The sequence below is a fragment of the Falco cherrug genome, chromosome 5 (assembly GCF_023634085.1).
Source record: "Falco cherrug isolate bFalChe1 chromosome 5, bFalChe1.pri, whole genome shotgun sequence".
NCBI classification, from domain to species: domain Eukaryota; kingdom Metazoa; phylum Chordata; class Aves; order Falconiformes; family Falconidae; genus Falco; species Falco cherrug.
Genome location: NC_073701.1, coordinates 57,456,369 through 57,477,837, shown reverse-complemented (window position 1 = coordinate 57,477,837; position 21,469 = coordinate 57,456,369). Strand labels below are relative to the sequence as shown.

The following is a 21,469-nucleotide window of genomic DNA, read 5'->3' as shown; positions in this document are numbered from 1 at the left end:
AGATCAATATCCTAAGCCATTATACCTGCAACATTTAATAATGCTACACTACTCTCAGAACCCTAGTCGTGATCTCCATTTTATATACATACACACACAAAACACAAATACACAATCACAGCATGAGCTCAATTATGAATAAAAGCTTTGGTCTTTCAACACATCAGTCATACAGAGACCTATTTTGGATGACCTGAAGCTGGGGGATATTTTGTGGCATACTACCAGGCCCAACTGTACGTTAAACTAGCTAGGTTCCTCCTTGGGGAACACCATCTAAAATGCCAGAGACACAGTACTGAGACCTACTAAAGCCATTATTTAACAAAATATTCCACTACATTTCATACTCTGTTTTAAGCTTCAGACTCACCCAACCCTCCTGTATATCCTAAGCTCCTCGTTCCGGTATTACACTTTGCCAGCATCTTTCACGAGAAATTCTCTGTCTTTTGTAAATAACCACAAATAAAAACCCTTTGCCCATGTACTTGGGTGCGGCACAAGCTACTGGTTCATAAATAAGGAGCTTTATTGTCTCATCAGCACAATCACCTGACTTGCATTTGAGGGTGTCTGGTTTGCATAATTGTAAAACACTTCCGTGATCCAGTAGGAATTCTTATTCTGACTAGTAGCCACCCGCCCTTGATGTCTAAATGCATACCGATCATACCGGTGAAAAAAGCAGCTTCCTTCCCTGTGACCTTAATTTGTGCACACAACCCTCATTTAGTGCACTTCAACAGTTGGTGCTTGTTACTTCATTTGTGCAAAAATGTATAAGGACTTACTGAAATATTTTATTTTTCAGATCCTTTCAGCAGCTTAACTTGTGTCTCATCCCCATTTTACCTTCATTCAAGAAACAGAGTAAGCGGCAGTTTCAGAATTGTTCTTTAAGAGTATTTCTTGGAAAGTCAACAACAGCTACATGCACAGTAATTTTTTTGCCTAACTCAGCGGAGAACCCCAGCAGAACATCATCTGTATCTGCAGAGAAAACTTACCCTACTACTGTCACATACAGATGAAAACTAGAAGTAGTGAATAGATTATTTTAAAACACTCCCTGAAGTGATTAAACAGTATACTACTACAGTTTTTACAGGCAAACCGAATTAAAAACCAAGTCAATGCAAGACCAGAAAGAAAATCTATGAAATCCAACCCTCAGACTTTTCTTTAATGCAAAAGAAGGTCCATCTAGCATTGCGAGAACATTCAGCATGGTAAAGAAACGAAGTTGTGGAGAACGCTAAGCATTCAGTACGTCTGTATTCCCTAGAGAATACTGTCCCTAAACCTGGAAAATCCTAGCAAAGCCTATGTGAGGTTACTGCCACCTGCACCAAAGTGCTGCACATCTGCTTCATTTCTGGTTCTCTGCTCTCTACTCCAACCAAGGTGTTTTGTTTGGTTGTTTCTTTTTTATTTGGTTGGCTTGGTTTTGTGTTGTGGGTTTTTTTTCCCCTATTTTAGTGGTGTGTTGGTTAGTTTGGGCTTTTTTAGGTTGTATATACAAGTCAACTGTTTTTGGCATTCCTCATTAACACTGCATGGCCAGGTGGTGTATGCTCTCTTTTGTGCAGACACATGCACATGTGCTGATACTGAAGAGATGCCTGCTCCCTCCTCTTGTCAGAAGCAAGACCAAGGTGTACTAATCCACACAGGTATTTTGGTGTCAAAGGCTGGTTTAGTTCGGGTGGATCTTCAGTAATTCTGAAGTAATTTTATAATAGAAAAAAATACCAAACTTCTCTTCCATTCATGGCTGTCAAAGTTTCCGTTCTGCATGTAATTGTGGCAAGGATCTGCAGATTACTATCCGTCTATGGCCAGCTTCAGTCAGTCTCCTGAACCTCTGCAAGCTTTGAAATGCCTTTGAAATTACCTACAGAAAACGGCAACTTAAACTGGTAAAACAGCATCAGTGGCCTGAGGAGGCCTTTCCAAACTTCAGGTGGTTGCGTGCCTCTATCGGCAGTAGCAGCTGTGAGCAAGGTGTGTGCCTCAAAGATGCTCAGTAGCTTGAGCAGTCCTTCATGTGTCACAAATCGCAAGGCCCTCATTAAGAAGAAATGTGAATCCCTACCAAATTGTCTTTAGAAGTGAGTTTACACTTCAAACTGTCATCGATTTTTAAAATAAGCAGGCCTAAATCAGCCTTTTTTGTTTTGCATCCCAGTGTCAGCAATACTCACGTCCAATATCCAGTAGTGTATAAGAACACCTAAAGTTATATCTGACAATACCAGAAAAAGAACTCATTGACCAAATATTTTTGAAAACTAAAAGGCAATTATTTATTACATATAGAAAAATAATTGTATTACAGGTATACTTTTTGTTTTTATTTTTTGATTCCAGGGGCCACTGTAGTATAGGATGTGAACAGTAGCACTGACGTTTTTAAATATAAACTGATACAAATAAAACGTGAAAAGCCATTTATCCATTGACAAGTATCTGTTAAATAGTTTTATTTTCCATATGGAAAAAATTACTAAAAACTAAATACCTTTTATTAACCAAGAATAACGAATACTAAATGTACGCAGAAACTTAAAGCACATGTGCAACACTGAATAAGTCATTCTATGCAAAGAAATCAATCACTTCTCATGTCATTCTGAAAACTTATTTTGATGGTAAAGTTACATGAGCCTGCACATGTACAAACAATAATGGGTAAGAATACTAAAGACAGAAAAGAATTGCTTAAGATGATCCATAACATTAACAGAGTAAAAACAAAACAAAAAGCAGAACAGGAAGTGTCCTGAGGACAAAATATTCTGGACTGTGTAAGTCCATCAAAGGAGACAGCAGAAATCCCATGGCTAGCTCAAAAACTCAAAATGGGACCAGAAAAGCAGCATTTATACTGGCTTAAAGATGGATGTAAAGACTCAGAATTAAATTAGGGGCTAAATTAAAATGCTATGGCACATCTCTAATAAAGGAACAAATTTAACTTTCTAACGATTTCTAACAATGGAAAAGTATGTAAATCAATATTGACCTTAAAAGACTAGGGAGTAATTTCATATAGGCAGCAAGTCTTACAAGCAAATAAACACCTGGAAAATTAACCTTCTCTCCCATAGAGATTTCTACGTTTCATAACTACAAAATCAAAGTAAAAGGATTTTATAAACTTGTTCCTTAAATGGGTTTAATTCTCCTTACTTCTCAAATGAGAAATTCCAAACAGTTTACTTCAGACAATTTAAATTAAAATTCTCAGTAAATGTGCAATTGTAGAAAGCATTTTTGGTGTCATATCTGTTTCCCTTCCTCCTTCATGCCTCCTCAACAACAGTAAACCATATGGCCAAATCCTCAGTGAAAAACCAAGTGTCTTTAACCATACTATACTTTCCACATGCCCTAGAATGAAAAAAACATATATACAGACATATCTGCAGTCAGCATTTTCATGCATTTTCTTTTGCATTTCAGGCGAGTTTGAAGTTTATTGTCATTCATATTTTTTCACTATTTACTACCACGTATTAACATAGAATTAATATGATTTTATTTCTTAACAGTTTAGGAATTGACTCAGCAGTCAGGAAAAAACTCAGCAGTTTTTCTGCATTTCCTTCTCTGGTCTATTAGGAATACAAAAATAGAGCCTACAGCTTAATAAAAAAAAAAGATAAGTATGTTACTTGATCTTTTCTTGAAAAAAAATATGTTTTCAGTCTACTTTACTGAGCTTTGTTAAAACCAATCTAGGATGCTATCAAAAAAATCTGTTAAACCATGTCTGCTTTATGTTTTTACAAACTTAGTCTTAAGATTTAGTAATATTATCCAAAGTAAACAGTTCTATTTCCCCGTATCTATCCTAATGCAGTATAATTTAAAATAGACACAAATATATAAGCTCATAACGCACCATGTCTGCAAAGCATAACACATTAAAATATGTGCTGCCCTATATTTGAGCATACACACTAGAACAAGACAAATTTATAAAGTACCTTGAAAAACAGTTGCATTTGTACATAAGAGACAGTAATTTACCAGAAATAATTCTTGTCTGACTGCTTCAAAAAAGGACTAATAAACAGTTACGTGATGGCTATTGCAGCCTTCTAAGGAACTGATATTCCCAGCATTCACTAATAATGTAGCAGGTAGAGACTGAAATTTATCAAGTTCATTCTTTTTCCCCCACCTTCTAATATTTTAATTTCTTGAAACATAAATTAATACTTCTGTGTGTGTTAAAAAAGATTACTTTGCCATATTTTTATTTGGGTTCAAAGCAACGTGGAGTTACCAAATACTGCCATTCTTGTTATGGTAAGTCTGTGTTAGTCTTCCTCCAAGGAAATGTCACCTCCAGAAGTTAGTATCAGGAGGTAACAACATTCCCATCCAAGATGATACCTGACATACACTTGAGTTGCTATTTATTTATCACACAGGGAAATGTCACAGAACTATTTCTAGCAAGTGATTCCTTTTCCATGTAACAAAATAGCAACTCTCCCCCAAATCCTACCCTAGCTTCCTGTGATCAATACTCACCTTGCCTGCTATATTTTGCACAAAATTAAGTAATAATTTCAAAACAATATTCCAGTTCCCAATTTTACATTAAGAAATACACAAGCCTAAAATAAAAGATGTTCTCTCTTTCTATGGACACTGAGGAGTGGGGAGGGCAGGGGTGTGTGTGTGTGTGTGTGTGTGTGTAGCAGACAAAGAGAGGAAGGGGGGGGGGGAATCACGTAAACTTACTGCTGCAAAACTTTAAAAAAGTGCAAATCTTTAGAAAATACTATCGTTCTACATACTAGCTACCAATTGCTTCTTGATGTTGGGGGAATTACTTTCAGGTAAATAAAGAGAAGAGAATCTGTGTAGACCTATGAGAAGTGGGAAGGGAAAAGACTATCTTTCAGATTTTTTTAATGCCTTGGCCTAGAATACAGAAAACAAGCATCATGAAAATATGCCGCCTCCCTAAAGAAGTGATTTCAAAGTACTCTGATGTTCTAACAACAACAGCACAACAAGTTCTGCTGTATGCTCAAGGAGAGAAAGTACCTGAAAAAACCAGAACAAAAAACTACTCCTCCCACCCATCCCACCCCCACTTTTAGTTCCAAGGTGAGATGTGGTAGGTCCCTAGTCATTCTAAAGCAAAATAGTATTTGCAAGCACTATTTCTAAAATGCCAAATAATGCTTTCTATTTTACAATTCTGTACATGAAAAAAAGGCTTTCAATTTTAATAAAATTCATAACACAAGTTCTACACCCTTGTACCTCCCAAAGAAAATTGGGAAGAGTGACACAGCTCCTCCTTTTCCACAAGAAAGCTAGTGTTTTAGGCAATGTTTATTCCCTCACACATCAGAAATTAAGATAATGAACTTAAACAATAGGAGGTTAACAAGTCTGAGATTTGGGGGGAAGAGGCTGGGTTTCACTTTTGTCCTAAAAATATATGGTTGACAAGCTTAAAGAATCCACACAAGGGAAAAGAGATACCTTAGCTACTTTCCTCCAGTTAAGACAGTCAAAGAAGTAATATGTTCCCCTCTCGTACGTATTGGTTTTCATTGTCGGCTCCATGCCGGGTGCCCTGGTGATCCATACTCGTTCTTCTTTGTGGTATCTCCAATCCCGGTTAAATCTTCCATTTTTAATAGAAGGAAAAATAATTTTTAGTGTTAGTTATCTGAATTTCACTTAGAAAACTAAAATTTCAAGGGTTTCAATCAAAACTGTACACTGCATTCAAAATCAAACCAAAATTTCTAAGACATTATTATACCTGTGATCTCATACCTCTTCCATACAATTATTACACATCAAACTAATCACATATGAAACTTTAAGAAGTCTGGTAGGTTCAAACAACAAACTTTTTCATCACTAATTACCAGTTTTCATTTTGTTGAAGATAAGTTAGATGTTTAATACCGACTAGCACCTGCTACTTTATCAGAGTGCTTCATAATAAAGCAAAATTCACGAGACAGACTTTTGATTTCCACTATGTGAATGAAAAAAAAGTACAAAATGGAACCAAGGTTGGAGGAGGTATTTGAAAAAAGGTTTCCGGCTTTAGATTGACTAAGCTTCTGTTTTCAGTATCTAACTTGTTGGGCTTCTTTGTTTTTTTGGTTTTTTTTTACATCTACTACTTCATTAGTGCAATAGATTAAATCATATAAGACTGACAAAATAGTTTGAACGTACAGCTCTACTGCTGCTAATAGCTGTAATACATCTCCTCCATTCATGTAATAGAGATAAAACAGGAGATCTTCTCCATATCGGCCAAGTTTTATTGCAGCCAGCTGAAAAAAGATTGAAGAAAATGAGGATGAAAAATCACAATAGATAAATGTGTTAAGACATACTATCCCACTTAAATAACACAAGGATACATCCAGAACGTGCTTCCATCCTAAGTGTGTTCCAAGTGATACTCTAATATAACAAGAGTAATAATTATATAAAAACAATCAATTTCTCTTCACTTTTAGTTAACCTTTCCAACTTAGAGGATACAACAGAAAAAGAAACAGAAGTAATGAATTGGTAAGACAGAATTTTGTCCCTGTACTAGTGTGTATCCTCATCTATCTACTTTTTTTTTTTAATTTAAAAAATACAAAACCAAGCCAACAAACTTTACATGTATTTGCTCACTTCACACTCTATTAAGAAACATTGCTAAAAATTCTTACAGTATTTCTAAATGATTGCTCTTACAGAACAATAGTTGAATGAAAATATAGCCAACAACAAAAAACCCACCCTATTCATGTAGATATGGAATGCAACAGATAAATGTGAAATTATCTTGAACTACAATTCTGAGCTTATCTCAAGAAGAAATAGCTCAATTTAATACGGCATGTGAATAGTACAGTATATAGACTATAAGTAACTTTTATTTTGCATGAAGGGCAAACTCTTAAAATCATAATGTGCTCTTTTGCTAATCATGCCTATTCTCAGTTTTATCTTCCCTTTCTGTTCCTAAGGTGGAATGAGTGCATGATGTGTCCAATTAGCCGGTTAACACACCACTGTTCCTAAAAAGATTAAGGACATCCATAAAATGCACTGATTTTGAACATTATCTATCTGAAAGAAAATTTAGAAAATTACTGGTAATAAGTTAACAAAAAAATACACACACACACGTACTCACCTTATCCCTAATGTGAATGTTAGTTAAGTATTCAGATGGAACATGGAAGTCTAAAAAAGAATCGGAATTGATGCAACTATTAAGACATGTAAATGAATATAATTTGCAAATATTACTATTGAATTAAATAGTTATTTCTCTCTTACCTATGTCTTGAGGTCGACAAGGTGACGATGCCCAGGGTGATGCAAATTTGGGATAAAGATTTCTAAAGAAAAAGAAAAGCACACATTTATCAAAATTAAACACAGAACCCAAACCAACCAACCAAAAAAACCTCCATAACCCACCTCACAAACCTAAAACCCACACCACACAACCAAAATCACTAGCTGGGGTGAGAAGGAAGGAAAAAAGGAAATTTCCAGCCCGCTTTCCTAAAACAGTTGCATTTATTTTCTTTTTAACATGCAGAGTAAGACTGCATTTAAAGTGCCATGTGTCAAGATTTTCTTTTTTATCTATCATTCCTTCAAGTTAAGTGCCAGGGAATCCAACCCTTTTCAGGGATCCAACCTTATACAGGGTTTCAATTTGTGTAGGAACAGCTGCCACAAGCCTGATGGGTTCTGATTTATTAGCCTAGGATTTAAAAAGGGAGGAAAAGCTTACACTGGCAGATATCTTTTTTTTTTTTTAAAAAAAAAAAAAAAACAAAACAAAAAACAAAACACCTAACCAGTAAAGATTTTACTCTTCTACATTTCAGTGACAACTGAAACAAATTGAATTCCAACATGAACATAAAGTTATTACTATTTAATCTTTTTCTTTCATATAGATTTTGCTAAGTTACATTAAAAAAGGAGCCATTAGTTTAATAATGAGAAAATGATGGACCTTTCAAGTCTACTACAATGACTGACGTACCGAGGAATGAGTTTTCTAATTAACAGGTAAAGGGAAAAAAAGGACAAGCAAAATGTACTTTTGGCAGGTAGTTACAGCCTGCTTTAATAATTCAAGAGAGCATGACATTATGGCAAGTTTCGTAAATGAAACTTGAGTATGGTACACCCTTATCAAATCCTTGCTTCCTTCTTGTCAAAGACCTCATACTTACTATTAAAAAAATAAATAATTGAAAACCTATCAAATAACCTGAACACAACCAACTCCCAGTTGAGCTATATGGGAAAAAAACCAACACTGATCAAGTGGTGTCAATCTTACTCTAGACTAACTAATCTTACTGTTAGCAAAAACTTAAGCTTTAGAGCCTGAAGGAAGATCTCAGTGGCAAAATCTGCAAAAGTTGAAAATCGTGAAACCATTCCTTTAACTGAAAGTATGGATAGGCATCGTCCCAAGAAGAGGGGTGTCGTGTGCTCTAGAGTTTTGGTTTCCTAGGGCAAGGAATCCAGGATTTTATAGAGCCAGACTGCACCATTGCATGCAATAAAACCTGCAGAATTTGTGCACAGTGTTCCCTCTAAGATACAAATAAACCTCTTCTAATTTAACATTTTTCAAGGAGGTACTGGACTGCCTAGTCTATTTGATGACTATTTCAGAAAGCTTCAGAATGTGAACAGCTACATAATCACTACAGAATTAAATGAAGTAAGGCCATTTTTTTCCTTTTTGTTTATGTAGGTTTTTAAGTTGTCCTAAGGAATTAAAAGCGTATTTCTTAACAAAGAAATACAGGACTGTACAGGCAATAGATAATCATTCTTTCAACAACTGAAAAATCTTAACCTACCTGCATAGAAAATCTATATAAAACCAGGAGTTAGAAGGGTTAATTCAAACCATTAGAGATATACACAAAATTCTAAAACTGTTTCTAAAAAGCACATTTATTGTGCTAAGTGTTTAAGTCACACAGGTATTTTTACCAGAGTACCTCACAGGGCAGAAAATTTTAGTTTTCCACAAGTGAAATGCTTTTAGTTTTTCAAACAACAATTCATAAAGCAAGCAAAGTATTGTTTAACCTAAGGCAAGATGGCAGGCCAGACTGAGGGCTGCACAGGCTGTTTGCAAAGCTTTTCTGTAGTATAAAGTAAAACTAACTTTATGATACAGAACTGTCTGGAATAAATATTAACCCTATCCTCTCCTTCAAAGACCCTAAATACCCTATATACAGTAATTAAACACTAAAAATGTTAGAAACCCAGCTATTTATAGCATAGCTGCTAAGGAAAAGCAGCAGCCTGCCAGGTATATAAACTGTTCATATAAACACACACTCGTAATTTGGATGCTGTATTCAGTAGCTGCTAACACAGCTACAAGTCATCACAGCAAAGTATGTTTAGTACTCCTCTGCAATGAGGTACTGTGTAAACCTGTGAGGGTTTATGTAGACTTTCCAATAGGTATGTTAAGCTTAAGCTTTATGGCATTCATTAAAACTAACAAATAACACTGAATAATATATGAAATTGTATCACCAAAAGTAGTATCGCTACTGCTATTCTGCATGCCAACACCTAGAGAAAGTAGCTGTAGAACCAAATGATATAACCAGGTTCCACCTGTCTAGGAACAACTCAAGAATTCAGACACAGATGTACTTGATCAACCTCAAATTAAGTTTAAGCAGCCCCTACTAACAACAGCAAATTAAGTATTGCGTAGATCCAGGAGGCCAGTCTCCCAGTCAGTGCTGTAAGCTCTTGGACTACCAAGGAAAAGCAGGAACCTGTGGCCAGCGTTACTGCTCTTTACACATCCTCTTTATGTTGTGGGAGAAGGGGATGAGAACGGGATGGGAGTGGGGAAACTACTCGATTTAATGGACAAGTGACTTCTGAGACTAGCACTACACATGAATACAACACTACGTTAACGTAACATTCTGCAAATAACTACAGACATTTGACTTTGGACAATTGTTTTGAAATATTTCTACAAGTGCGGATGGCATAACAATTTGAAGAAGTTTGGATGCAAGCGCTATAGAAAGAATTTCTGGAAGTGGCAATTTCTAAAAAGTTAACATCTCTAAAGAAATGCATAAATTAATGCCAATTATTTCCAAAAAGAAAAGTCAGGAGCTATTTTTCTGTGCTTTCCCTCTCACCTTGATATCCACATGCATCAATGTACCCTGATTACATGCAGCTCCATATAAATTTGTGAAGCATGGAAACTGTGCCTGTGTATGCTGTTTAGTCTTTGTTTTGTTAATATATTATGTGGAAACCTTAAAATACATAAAGCTACTCTGTCAATAAGGCTAACTAACACTATGTAAACCTCTGCTGAAACAAAATGATGGGAGATTCTCAGCAGGAAAGTTGGAGTACCGGAAATTAAATTTCTTTCACAATTACAGTCACATAGAAGATACCTGTTTTGTCCAGTGATCTAGGTTCCTTCTGTAACTAGTGGAGAAAGAGAGGTACCCTGGGCTGGTGATTCACCTCACCTGTCCTAAGCACTTATTTAGTACAGTCACTAACTGCTTTTATCCCCACTGCCACTACAGGAAGCCTAGATGGCTAAACTTAGGTGAACTGAATAGCTAGAATTTAACTGTAAAGCTACAATTTCATTTAAATTAATCTTTGGTGCAGGCTAACACTGTAGATGCTCTGTTCATTATTACATTAATATAGATTGAATTTCCCCCTCCCCCAAACTGCTGAGAGTTAAGTGCAGATATCCTCAAGGAATATTATTATATTTGAAAAATAACATACATGAAATTTATTAACCATACATTGTCAATTCCTTGAAGAAAGTCCTAAAGAAGTTAGGAGAATAAGAAAAACCACTAGGCTCACTGAAGCTTGCATAACAAGATCTCAGCACACCTTGAAGCACGATTCTCTTGTATGAAAATTTTATTTTACTGTCATTACATTTTCAAATTTTATGTGGCAAGATATCTTGTGGGTTTGGCAAGTCACGTGAGCTAAGTGAGCCTATTTTGAATGACAGCATAATAAATCCAAAACTCAAGATAGTACTAAAACCCAGAAACTTACTCAGGAGAGTTGAGATTGAGACCTAGTGTTGTTAAATCACTTCCTAATGCAAGATGTACCATTCCTGGATCTGTCTCTGCTGCCCTGATGAATGTTAACAAGCCAATCATTCCAAACTGGTCCGTCACCATCCCTTGAGGAATGTTGGTAACCCGACCTGGGCAAGAAGAACAGATTAATTTTCTCCTTTCAAGAAGTAGAGGAATCAACAAAGTGATCTAAATGACTGTCAAAACTTTTGAAGAAGAAAAAAAATGAGATTACACATACCATCAGGTAACACCTGGATCCCTTTTTTCTGCTGGTTGTTGTTTTGCGTAGTTGAACTTTTATCTCCAGGAAACTTGGGCCCATCTGTGCTGGATGATGTTTTGCCTGATGTACTCAAATTCTATTAAAAAATGATTTGCAGAGTTGGTAAGATGGAAACAAACCAAAATGGACAACCTTACCGATCATATCTTTCAGTCAAGTGCTCTAAAGCACTATGTCAAGTCACTAATAAATGAGGCACTACAATGGAACCAAACTGAAGCTCTTGAGTTCTTGACAAACCTTATGTAATAATTACCCCTTCCTAAAGTATACCTGTCATACAGTAAGAGCTATTAACGAGACAGCAGCTTGTAGTTTAGAAGGATAAGAAAATATTTCACACCTGAGTTTGAATACACAATGGATATCCTAAGTGCCTGTGACTAGAGGATATTCTGGACTCATTACTTCATGTGTTTTTCCCCACACAACACTCCACGATGTAGCAACAGATAATAACTCAAGCCAATTTCAAGTGCAAGCAACTTACAGTTGGCACATTTGCAACTATCAGGAAAGAGATGTAAACACTATGCCTGGCAAGCAAACTGCGATTGCGCTCCAGCCCATATACTAACAAAAGATATCTTCCACAACTAATACTTCTTACTCTTTATAATTTTTAAAACACATCTGCAGTAACACAATGTGATCATGTTTACTCCCTCCTTCCTTACTGCTTCCAATGCTAACTGTATCAGAACATTTTCCACATGATAAAGCTGGCCACAATATCTGGAGGCTAGGCTTCCCCCATGCCTTTTTTGAACAGTTGTATTTTCCAGTTTTCACATGAGATTGTAGTCACATCTACTACTTACTCATCAGTATTTATACCACACTGATTAGCTTACGTTTTGTAATTACACATAATAAAACAATCAGAAACTAGATAGAACGTTTTGTCAAATACTATAGGAAACTCTTCTCTGCCATCCGTATTTTTATTCACCTTTCATTTGTAATAAAAAAGCAAACTTACAAAACTTTTAGAGTACACAACAAAAAAAAAATCCCATGACCTTATGATCTAAGCTACATAACACATAATTACAACAATACTTAAGACACAATGTATTGCACTAGTCTACAATATACCCATGAATGCAATGGTGTCTATTAAAAGAGTTTATTCCTTGTGATTTCATTTCCCCATCAAGAATTTTACCTTGAAGTGATATTGTACCACCTAACTTCTAAAGGATTTGACATCTTTGGAGAAAGATGTTATAATGTGTAAATTGCTAGTACTTATGAGAGGCACCAACAGCGAAAAATGAGCTGGAATTGGTAGAAAAAGAAATTATGAATTGCAAAACTTGAAAATATGTATCAATACTCAACTTTTTAGGTGTTATTCAAGTTCTTCCCTGGACCTCCCCCAAACACAAAAAGATACACAGGAGTCACATCAAATTAAGAAAGCAACGTCACAGTGACTGTTGGGACTAAAAAACTTCCTGAGAAATTCCATTTACACAGTTATATATGAAATGCTGCTTATGCAAAATTTAGAGGGTCAAATTTGAAAACTGTATATTACAAATACAGTCACTTCCCATTTTAAAACATAATCATCAAAAGAAATATGAACACTCAAAATAAAAGAAGATTCAACATTACAGATTTAACAATACAGATTATTACTTACAGATTTATTGTCATCATTACTCGATGTTGGGTCTTTGTAGCTGGAGCCTGGTAATGCTGGAAAATCTTCATTGTGTATTGAAAAGTCCTGGGACTGCTCACTTGCTGGTTTTGTTACCATTCCAACTATCATAAAAATGAAAGCAGGAACAACATTAAATGACTGCTAAGTAAAGGGTTTTCTGCTGTTGATGTTGTTTACTGTCCATTTGTACTATGTGCAAGCTGTACACCAGAACTTACTTCCAAAAAACAAGTAAACCAAAACAAAGCGTATTCATTTAAAACATCCACACATATTAAAGTCTCTTACTTCAGTGTGAGCTGAGAAACACTCAGTGTTAAATTCATACACACATCCACTGCTTTAAGAATGAATCCCAGCACTTTTACCAGGAACAGTACCTGTTTTGCACATCTAAATAATCAAATAATCTTTACAGGCATTATTAAAATGTTATTTAAGGAAATCCACTGATGAAAGAAGGGTGTACTGCTTATAAGATTGCAATACGTTTTTCCTCCTCCCCTAATTGCATGAGGAATCTCTCAGCATAAGCTCTTTCGAAGCATGTATTCTTAAAGGATGCCCAGCTAACTTGCAACAGAACATTATCACCAATGAAATACTTGCCTGTGACATAAGAACAACTCCTACTTTCAGTATGAAAACTGAAAGCATTTAGCCTACAACTCTCACTGCTCTGACCCCAATTTAAAAAAAGTAGGCCAGTCACATTGGAACATGGATTCTGACTACTGAAAAGCAACATTTGTATTTGGTTTTTTTTTGAATGCCAGTAAAAAAAAAAAACCACACCAAAACTCAAAACAAACAAACAAAAACAACCAAAGAAAAGCCCCCACCCTCCCACCCACCAGCAAACAATCTTTGCTGAGAGACAGAGAAGTAATACAGTGATTTGGTTGCAAACAACACTGCACTAGAGGAACAAAAGGAAAAAAGAAGTCTAGGCCTGTTTTTCGAAGATCCTTGATAAATGTATAGGATCCAAAATGATTCAGTAGGTGACTGTATTTGACTTTCTCTAGTATTCTGAAGTTAGAAATCAAAGTTCCTCTATTTAACTAAAAAGCACTGAGTTTATCTTGTTTCTGCTGTCCATCCTTTTCATCCAGAGTCATTACAATTTCTTCTGCAGGATGAACAAAATTGATCATGAATTAAATATGTTGTGTACTCTCATTCTATCTACAAGTTTTTGAAGTCTATTTTCCTGAATAAATGAAGCATCAAGGAAGTACATCTCTGCTCAGTTTCAGACTTTTTCTTGACTACAACCAAAACGGTTCCCCACTTTTTGTTGCTGAAGACAGTGTCCAGTGTATCTCATATCCCCATTTCCTGATTGTTTCTACCACCATACCCATCCCCTGCATTAAGCAGATGCTCAAGACAACTCTTCAGATGGAGAAATGTCTTTCCTGGTTCACCACATGGTTGTGTGAACAGCTGTGTTAGCACCAAAATGGGGAAATGGTGTAAGCATGGGGACAGTTACAGACTGTTTTTTAATGTGGCACTGCTGCTGAATGTTGAACTCCAGCTCCATGCTGGAAGTATGTCTCTGTGGATCTTCTTCCTACCTTCTATCAATTTCCTATGTAATGGCTTCTCCTTCAGACAGACAAAAACCTCACGTAAACCACAAGCTGTTTTAGTTCTCCACTCTCAGTGTGACTTTTCAGTGCCTTTATTTGGGGAAGTGACTCTTCCCTGTGTTTAGCACTTCAGTTTAACTTGTTTAGCAATTTCTCTCAACTATCTTAAGCAGAGAGTCCTGGTTATGCCTAATCCACGAGGCTACCTTCTCTTGATAATGCAGTATCTGTTATTTTTCTCCAATTAAAGTTGGAGATCTCTCTGAAAAAATACTAGCTTGTTATAGTTAGAAAACACTGGGTTATTTTTGGTTGGGAATTTCACAAGTGTCACAAAAATAACTCCAGGTTACAAAAGCACTTTTTCAGAGTAGCTGATGCAACATGCATGACAAAAATCTACTATAGCAGTAACAAACCCCACTAACCAACCAACAAGTATTGTGCCTCACACTAAGCTTACCTCAACTTTTTCCAGACCCAAATAAGATTTCTATCTACCATTTTTTTAAGCTGTTCAGCAAGAATTATGTAAGACACAGATTTTGAATCTGACTGATAATAGTTGATGCTTACAGGTTATTTTTTGAAATCTCACATTCATCGTAAGAGCAACAAGTGAACAGTACTACCAATAAACAGAGAAAACATACAGTACGTTTACAGCTGCTGACTTCTTACACAGTAACACCTCTAGTAATCAAATATTATTTCCAAAATTTACTACTCAGGCCTTGACAGTTCTTGTATACGTGCAATGAAAAAACAACCGTCTAGAGCCAGCAGCTTCAGAGTAATTATACTATACAGACCGAAAACCCCAGCCCCCTCTATTGACAGTGAAATTAAAGCAGATGAGTTATAATACTTACAAAAGCCTGAGAGGACTCTCCAGTTACAGATATATTGATTATTTTTTAAAATGAGACGCAGGAGCTCAAGTGTCTGGCATTTTTGCAAAGACTACCTATTTGTCTTATGAACAGCAAAAGGCGAATCAAGCAAATACTAGTTTCATTCAAAGAGCTTTCAAAGGTGTAGTCTTACCATAGGGTGCCCTTCCAGCTAAAGGGTTTATTAATGGAGTTGGATTGCCACTTCCTTCCCTTCTGTTTCTGTCTGCTAGTGCTGGAAAATCTGAGAGGTCCAGTCCTGTCACATTTTCACTTCCATCTACAATAAAAAGAGGTATTTTAAATTCCCTTATGTTTTTTTACTCAAAGACTTCATTATGTACAAGATAAATGTCAGGCACATTTTCTTTCTCCAAGCTGATCTTTTTAATCTTACTACAGTTATCACAAATAACTACAGCCTCTGTGTTATGAGGCTAGCCTAAAGACTGTCAAGATGTTTGGGGTTTGTTTTCAAACAATAGCTGGTCAACAGTATTTAGTGACAAGGTCTACTCATTTTGAATTAAAAGACTGCGCCGACTACCAAAATTACAGTACTAGGATAGGTAGCCTGTTTAAAATTTAAGGAGCTATTAACAAAAAATTTGAGAAAATAACCCATATTAGCAGCAGTATCAAGGAGCTTCTGTCTTGAGAAAAGGTAAGATAAAGCTGAAGCAGCCATAGAGCCAATGCAGCGCAAGTTACATGGGATTATTTTTTGATTTGCAGCAGAAAATACTACATAGGTGAGGCCACAGCTGCAGCTCTGCAAGATGTCACAAGGTCCCAAGAGATGCCCAAACCCTTCCACTCTGTGTTGTCACCAGCAGCTCAAATTGTTTCATATACATAGCCACCTACAGCAATGTAAGCATGGAAATCGAAGGCACAAGGATATTTCCCCCTCTCTAGTTCATTAAATTCAGGTGAAGAAGAAATTCCCAGATTTTTTCAATCTTTTTAACCGATTGAAAGGATCACACGTTCAGCTATTCAAAAGGCATTTGAGATTTCAAAAAAAATGCTTTCTCACTGCTTTTACCCTATAACGTTTTCATAGAGAATGGATAAATCTTTTCTTCTCTGATCCCCTTTTCAATTCCGTAAGCTATTTTGCATTTCTGACTAAGTATAATCTACAGTCATGTGATGTACAGTAACTATTCTACAGAATAGTTTCACCTTGTCTTCAAAAGTATTAAAATCCACTGTTATGAAGTAGTTAACAGTTTCATAGCACTGCTCTCAGAGCACCATTTCTATGGAACAACTGAAAATTATAACAAAGTTACACTCCACCAGAATAAATAATTTTCAAATTGACCAATTTAAAAAAAAATCTCTCCACTGTATTTTCAGATCAACGTTAATCAGAGGAAACTCACCTGTTCCATTAAAAATGTTACTTGACAAGGAGTTATTCATTCCAAAAGCCTGATTTCTGTTCATCCCAAATCCAGACATACTGTGAAAAAAATCCAGGAAGTCAGACAAAAGGGGTACTTTACTTTGCAATTTCCAGTGGAAGGCATTTGGGGCAGGGGAAAACCTTAAGACACTCATAAATTGTATCAAACTTATGCAATCCACATTAGCCTAAAATCAGTTTTTAATTATTTTCTATTATACTTCTGAAAACTCTGAGAAGCAGCAGCAGGCACTGTATGAAGACAACAAGAATGACTTCAAAAGAACTAAGTTTTTAATAGCCACTGTTTGAGATATCTGTCAACCAGCAAGTTACAAAAAATGTGATTATTACTCAAGAATTTCATATAGAAAAATGAAGCAGCAGTAAATGCAGCAGCAAAAAAGTCAGACTGCAATCCACCCATTTGCAGGTGGGAAGCTGGGTCACAGAAGTGATCAAAAGTTTGTCACGATTCCGTTATAAGCTGAACAGTTACGGCGTGCAATCACCACCATGTACATATGGGATGGTCTCTGCCACACAAGGACACCAGCTAAATTAAAAGGTTCATGTAGTCAGGCAAAAATTTTTGAAGACATCGAAGTACCACATAAGACTACTATGGTCGGAAAGACACCCTCACAAATGATCTGCTTCATTCTGTGCAAGCTGGAGATGTTGAGAAGCCCAAAGGTAGGCCCCAGTTGAGTGAAATTCTGAACTGCTGACCTGTGGGAAATTACAACATTCATTTTTCCCCTGTAACAGGATGGAAGCTGAAGTTTTAGAAGCTTCCATATATAAAAATGTCAAACCGTTTCCTGGTGAAAATTTTACCTGCATGGACTTTTTTCACAGTTACAAATCTGAAGTACTTAATTCCAATTTGAAATAATCCTAAGTGCTTCATTTTGGACTGAGACATGAGGAAAGGGAACAGTTAGACAAGACTGGTCCTGTCCTGCTCTGCTTTCCCAAGGTGGTGTTATTTGAAAGACATTCAGATCTTTGACAACTCACACATCTGTAGAAATCAATTCCTGGTATCATTTGTGAATCCTAGACCTGGTGAGAGCACCAACAGGAGGCAACTCAATCTTGAAGGCATATAATCTATCCTGATGACAGACAGTATTTCTCATGCAATGTTTTTGTTGTTTGCTTTTAGAGTAATTAGAAATAACCATCTTAAGAATTGCAGGGATAAGAAAGGGATTAGGCCACAAAATGCATATTCTCTAAAATTATTTGTAACTTGTTTTACCAATGTAACTAAGAAAGGGAAAGTGAGCTATTTTTTATGTTCAAAACCCTAAACACTTCCACTGCTCCAATTAAGGCAACCATTCAGAAAACACTTCTTGGAAGTCACAGAATTCATGCACTTGTCAAGGGAACACCATGATTTTTTTTCTCCAAGTATCATTTCAAAATTATGTTAAATATATCAATTAACAATTGGGTTATGTACTAACTACTGCCACACTTCTGTAGGCTAATAAATTGTGCAATAAGAACTTGTCACTGTTCCAGTGATATTTCCTTCCCAGCTTGTAATTGAGATACACAATGCAAACAGGGAAAGATGAGGGTTTTAATTCAAATGCTCCTACGAACAGGAATTTCATTATCTACCCTACAGCTGAACTATATTTAAACAAGTACCTTCTATACATATAACAATCTCCAAAAAAACTGCATGAGGAGGACGTGATTAAGTACATTACCATTTCAACCTTTTATGACACACAAGTTTGAAAAATACTTTAAAATATAAAATTATATTTTTAAATTATCATCTCCTTTACTTGCTGCTATGCATCACAGGAAAGAAAAGGCAAATTTATGGAATCAGAGGCAAGATACAAAGTCTTCTCACACTCCAGGAACATTAATGGCTACTACCAAATCTCTATTGCTGTGATTGAGAAAAGCACTTTTATGCCTGTATCAGTGAAATTACAGACCTATATTTAGCCTGACCAAGTTTCAGGTAACTGTGACATTAGTTTTCACCTTCCTTTACCTATGTTGCAAAATACTAGATACTTGTCTGTGCTCCCTGTTAAGAGTCAGTCCCCTAAGGAAGGGCCTGAAGGGACAAAAAGGACAAAACTGGGAGCACAGAAATCAGGAGGTTGTGGAATGAAGCCTGGAAAGCAGTCCGCTGTGCAAAGCTGTGACTCCACACATTAAATAATCAGAATCAACACACTTTCTGTGAGTTTATCACTATGAACTAAGCATAAACACAGCACCAAACACAGTTAAAAGCCTAATGACTATGATGTTAGAATCTCGCCCAGAGTTAGAAAACCAGCAGAAGTGATTGAGAAGCTTTTAGCATCCAAATGAGCACCAAATTCTTAAATGAATGGCAAGCCACTGTTCTCTATATTATTCTAGAATTTGAAAAAAGTAAAATACTAGGTCCCTACCGTGTCTAGGTCAGTTAACTACTCTTCCAGAATAACTACTGTGTTTTTAAATCTTGCCTCGCTTCTTCCCAAAGTCATAGATGAACAGTCTAAAATGGATGCATATACCCCCAAGAAGAAAATCAAGATATGGTTCAAAAACAAACTTGGGAACACATCAGAAACATCACATTTTAAAGCAGCAGCATAGAAATTCAATAGTCAGAAACAGAACTTAGCTTAAAGGGCTCAAAAAACTTGTGTGACTATTAAAAGCAGCTTCAAAGTTTATTGCCAGGAGATGAGAACATAGAAAGCAGCTTTCGAGCTTATTGCAATGGATAAAAATTAGATTTCCAGAGTAGCATTTAAGCATGCCCATGGCTGCACAGGGATGGTCCAAGTAAACAGCCTTACCTGTTCACAGTAAAAGGTTGTCGAGAGGGTTGCTGCTTTGGCATACATATTATGCTTGGAGAGCTTCTGTTGGGGCTGCCTAACCCTGAACTGCTCATGCTGTTTGTCCTGCTGGGAATTCCAATGCCCTGACCAACCTGGGAGTGGTTCATCATATTCCTAGGATTCATAGGCAATATCCCCCTGAAAGAGAAAAACCATCCACAGAGATGAATCTGTACCATAGTATTTGGTTACTCCTTTAGATTACTAATGTAGGGCGGACTCTGAGCTGTTGCAACTTAATTTGTGCTTAGCGTCAATAAAGCATGTTTGGATTACTCTCTATAATTAATGTAGTTTTGGATTTCTTCAGAAATACCAGGTGACCCATTACATACTAATCAAGTCCTTGGTCAGGTTTAGATAAATACTTAAGTATTATGCATTTGAAAAGATGTTACAGCTCTTTTAATGAGCACTTCAGACCTACTACATTAATATTCTTATACCATGTATGACATCCATACAAAAATTTTAACTGTACATTTACCAGAACAATCAAAAGCCTCTTACATTCTGAAGCAGAATTTGCCAGCAATGTGTCCTTTACATACAAAAATCAAATACTGTCTTACAGTAAGTCCTTACTGTTTTACAGTATTATTTCCCTAACACAGGTAGTGGTCGATAGAAACTACTTTGCTTCTTTTTTTAATTAATCAGACTGTAAAGTAGTTGAGGCAAAATATGCAGAACATTTAACAAGAGCTCTGCAGAAAGACACAATCGCAGAAATATTGGCTATCAATAAATACCTGCTCGGAGATGGAGGCGTGTGAAGTGACATTGTTGGTACCCCTGTTGTTGGCGTTACGTGGCTCGGTAACTGAGTGCCTTGTGATAAGCTGCGATTTAACTGAGGGGTATTGTTGCTCATTCCCCTCATTGGAAGGCCTAGTGCACCTATTGAAAAAAAATTCAGAGGGGTGGAGATATAGAGCAATCAGGAACAAAGTATTCTCCATCATGTGTAGATGGAAACAATTTACACTGACAACCCACAAAAAAGTGTAAAGACTGAAGGAAAGTGCAGTGTAAAAACTAAGTCCTTGCTTGCATAGTAGAAGACCAATTATCTCAAATTTAGTCCCATTTTTGTTAAACTTTAGAAAGGCTCTTTAAGGAATTTCTGTATTTGAGTTATAACAAAATTTTGTTTCCTTTGAGATGTATACTGCAGAGAATGGGTTCAGTTTTCAGTTTTTTGATGAGGACAGGAAAAGTGTAATTATCTCAAAGAAGGCAGCATTTTGAGAAAATCAGTAACTGCACTCAAGAAATGTGTCAATTACTTCTGAATAAACTGGTATTTATTTGGCCAGTATTTAGAACACTGATCTGTCTTGTTAAAAATTAAGCAAATTTTTTTATTAAAGGAAAGCTATGAATATTTAGTTAACAATAACAGTGCTTTTAAGACAACAAAAGCAACATTCTAGGCCAGTTCTCTGTAAAGTTTATGTTGCTTCTTTTTGATAACAGAATTTCAGTGTCCACGATCAAGTCAAGTTCAGCCTCTGGAGAAAAGAAAGCAAGCAGAACTTTAACTGCTCTCT

At 36.2% G+C, this 21,469-nt stretch overlaps 1 protein-coding gene across 9 annotated transcripts in view; it reads right to left on the bottom strand.

The window, feature by feature from the left end:
- Positions 1-21,469, bottom strand: part of CNOT2 (CCR4-NOT transcription complex subunit 2) — a 91,520-nt gene that overhangs the window by 1,331 nt on the left and 68,720 nt on the right. For all 9 annotated transcript variants that reach the window (XM_055710813.1, XM_055710812.1, XM_055710810.1 and 6 more), the window contains 11 exons: positions 20,669-20,816; positions 19,872-20,054; positions 17,012-17,091; positions 15,775-15,900; positions 13,106-13,230; positions 11,410-11,530; positions 11,140-11,296; positions 7,342-7,403; positions 7,196-7,245; positions 6,232-6,332; positions 5,518-5,662 (listed from right to left, as the gene is read on the bottom strand). In XM_055710813.1, coding sequence (XP_055566788.1) covers positions 5,518-5,662; positions 6,232-6,332; positions 7,196-7,245; positions 7,342-7,403; positions 11,140-11,296; positions 11,410-11,530; positions 13,106-13,230; positions 15,775-15,900; positions 17,012-17,091; positions 19,872-20,054; positions 20,669-20,816 — 1,298 coding nt within the window. The remainder of the gene's footprint in view (positions 1-5,517; positions 5,663-6,231; positions 6,333-7,195; positions 7,246-7,341; positions 7,404-11,139; positions 11,297-11,409; positions 11,531-13,105; positions 13,231-15,774; positions 15,901-17,011; positions 17,092-19,871; positions 20,055-20,668; positions 20,817-21,469) is intronic.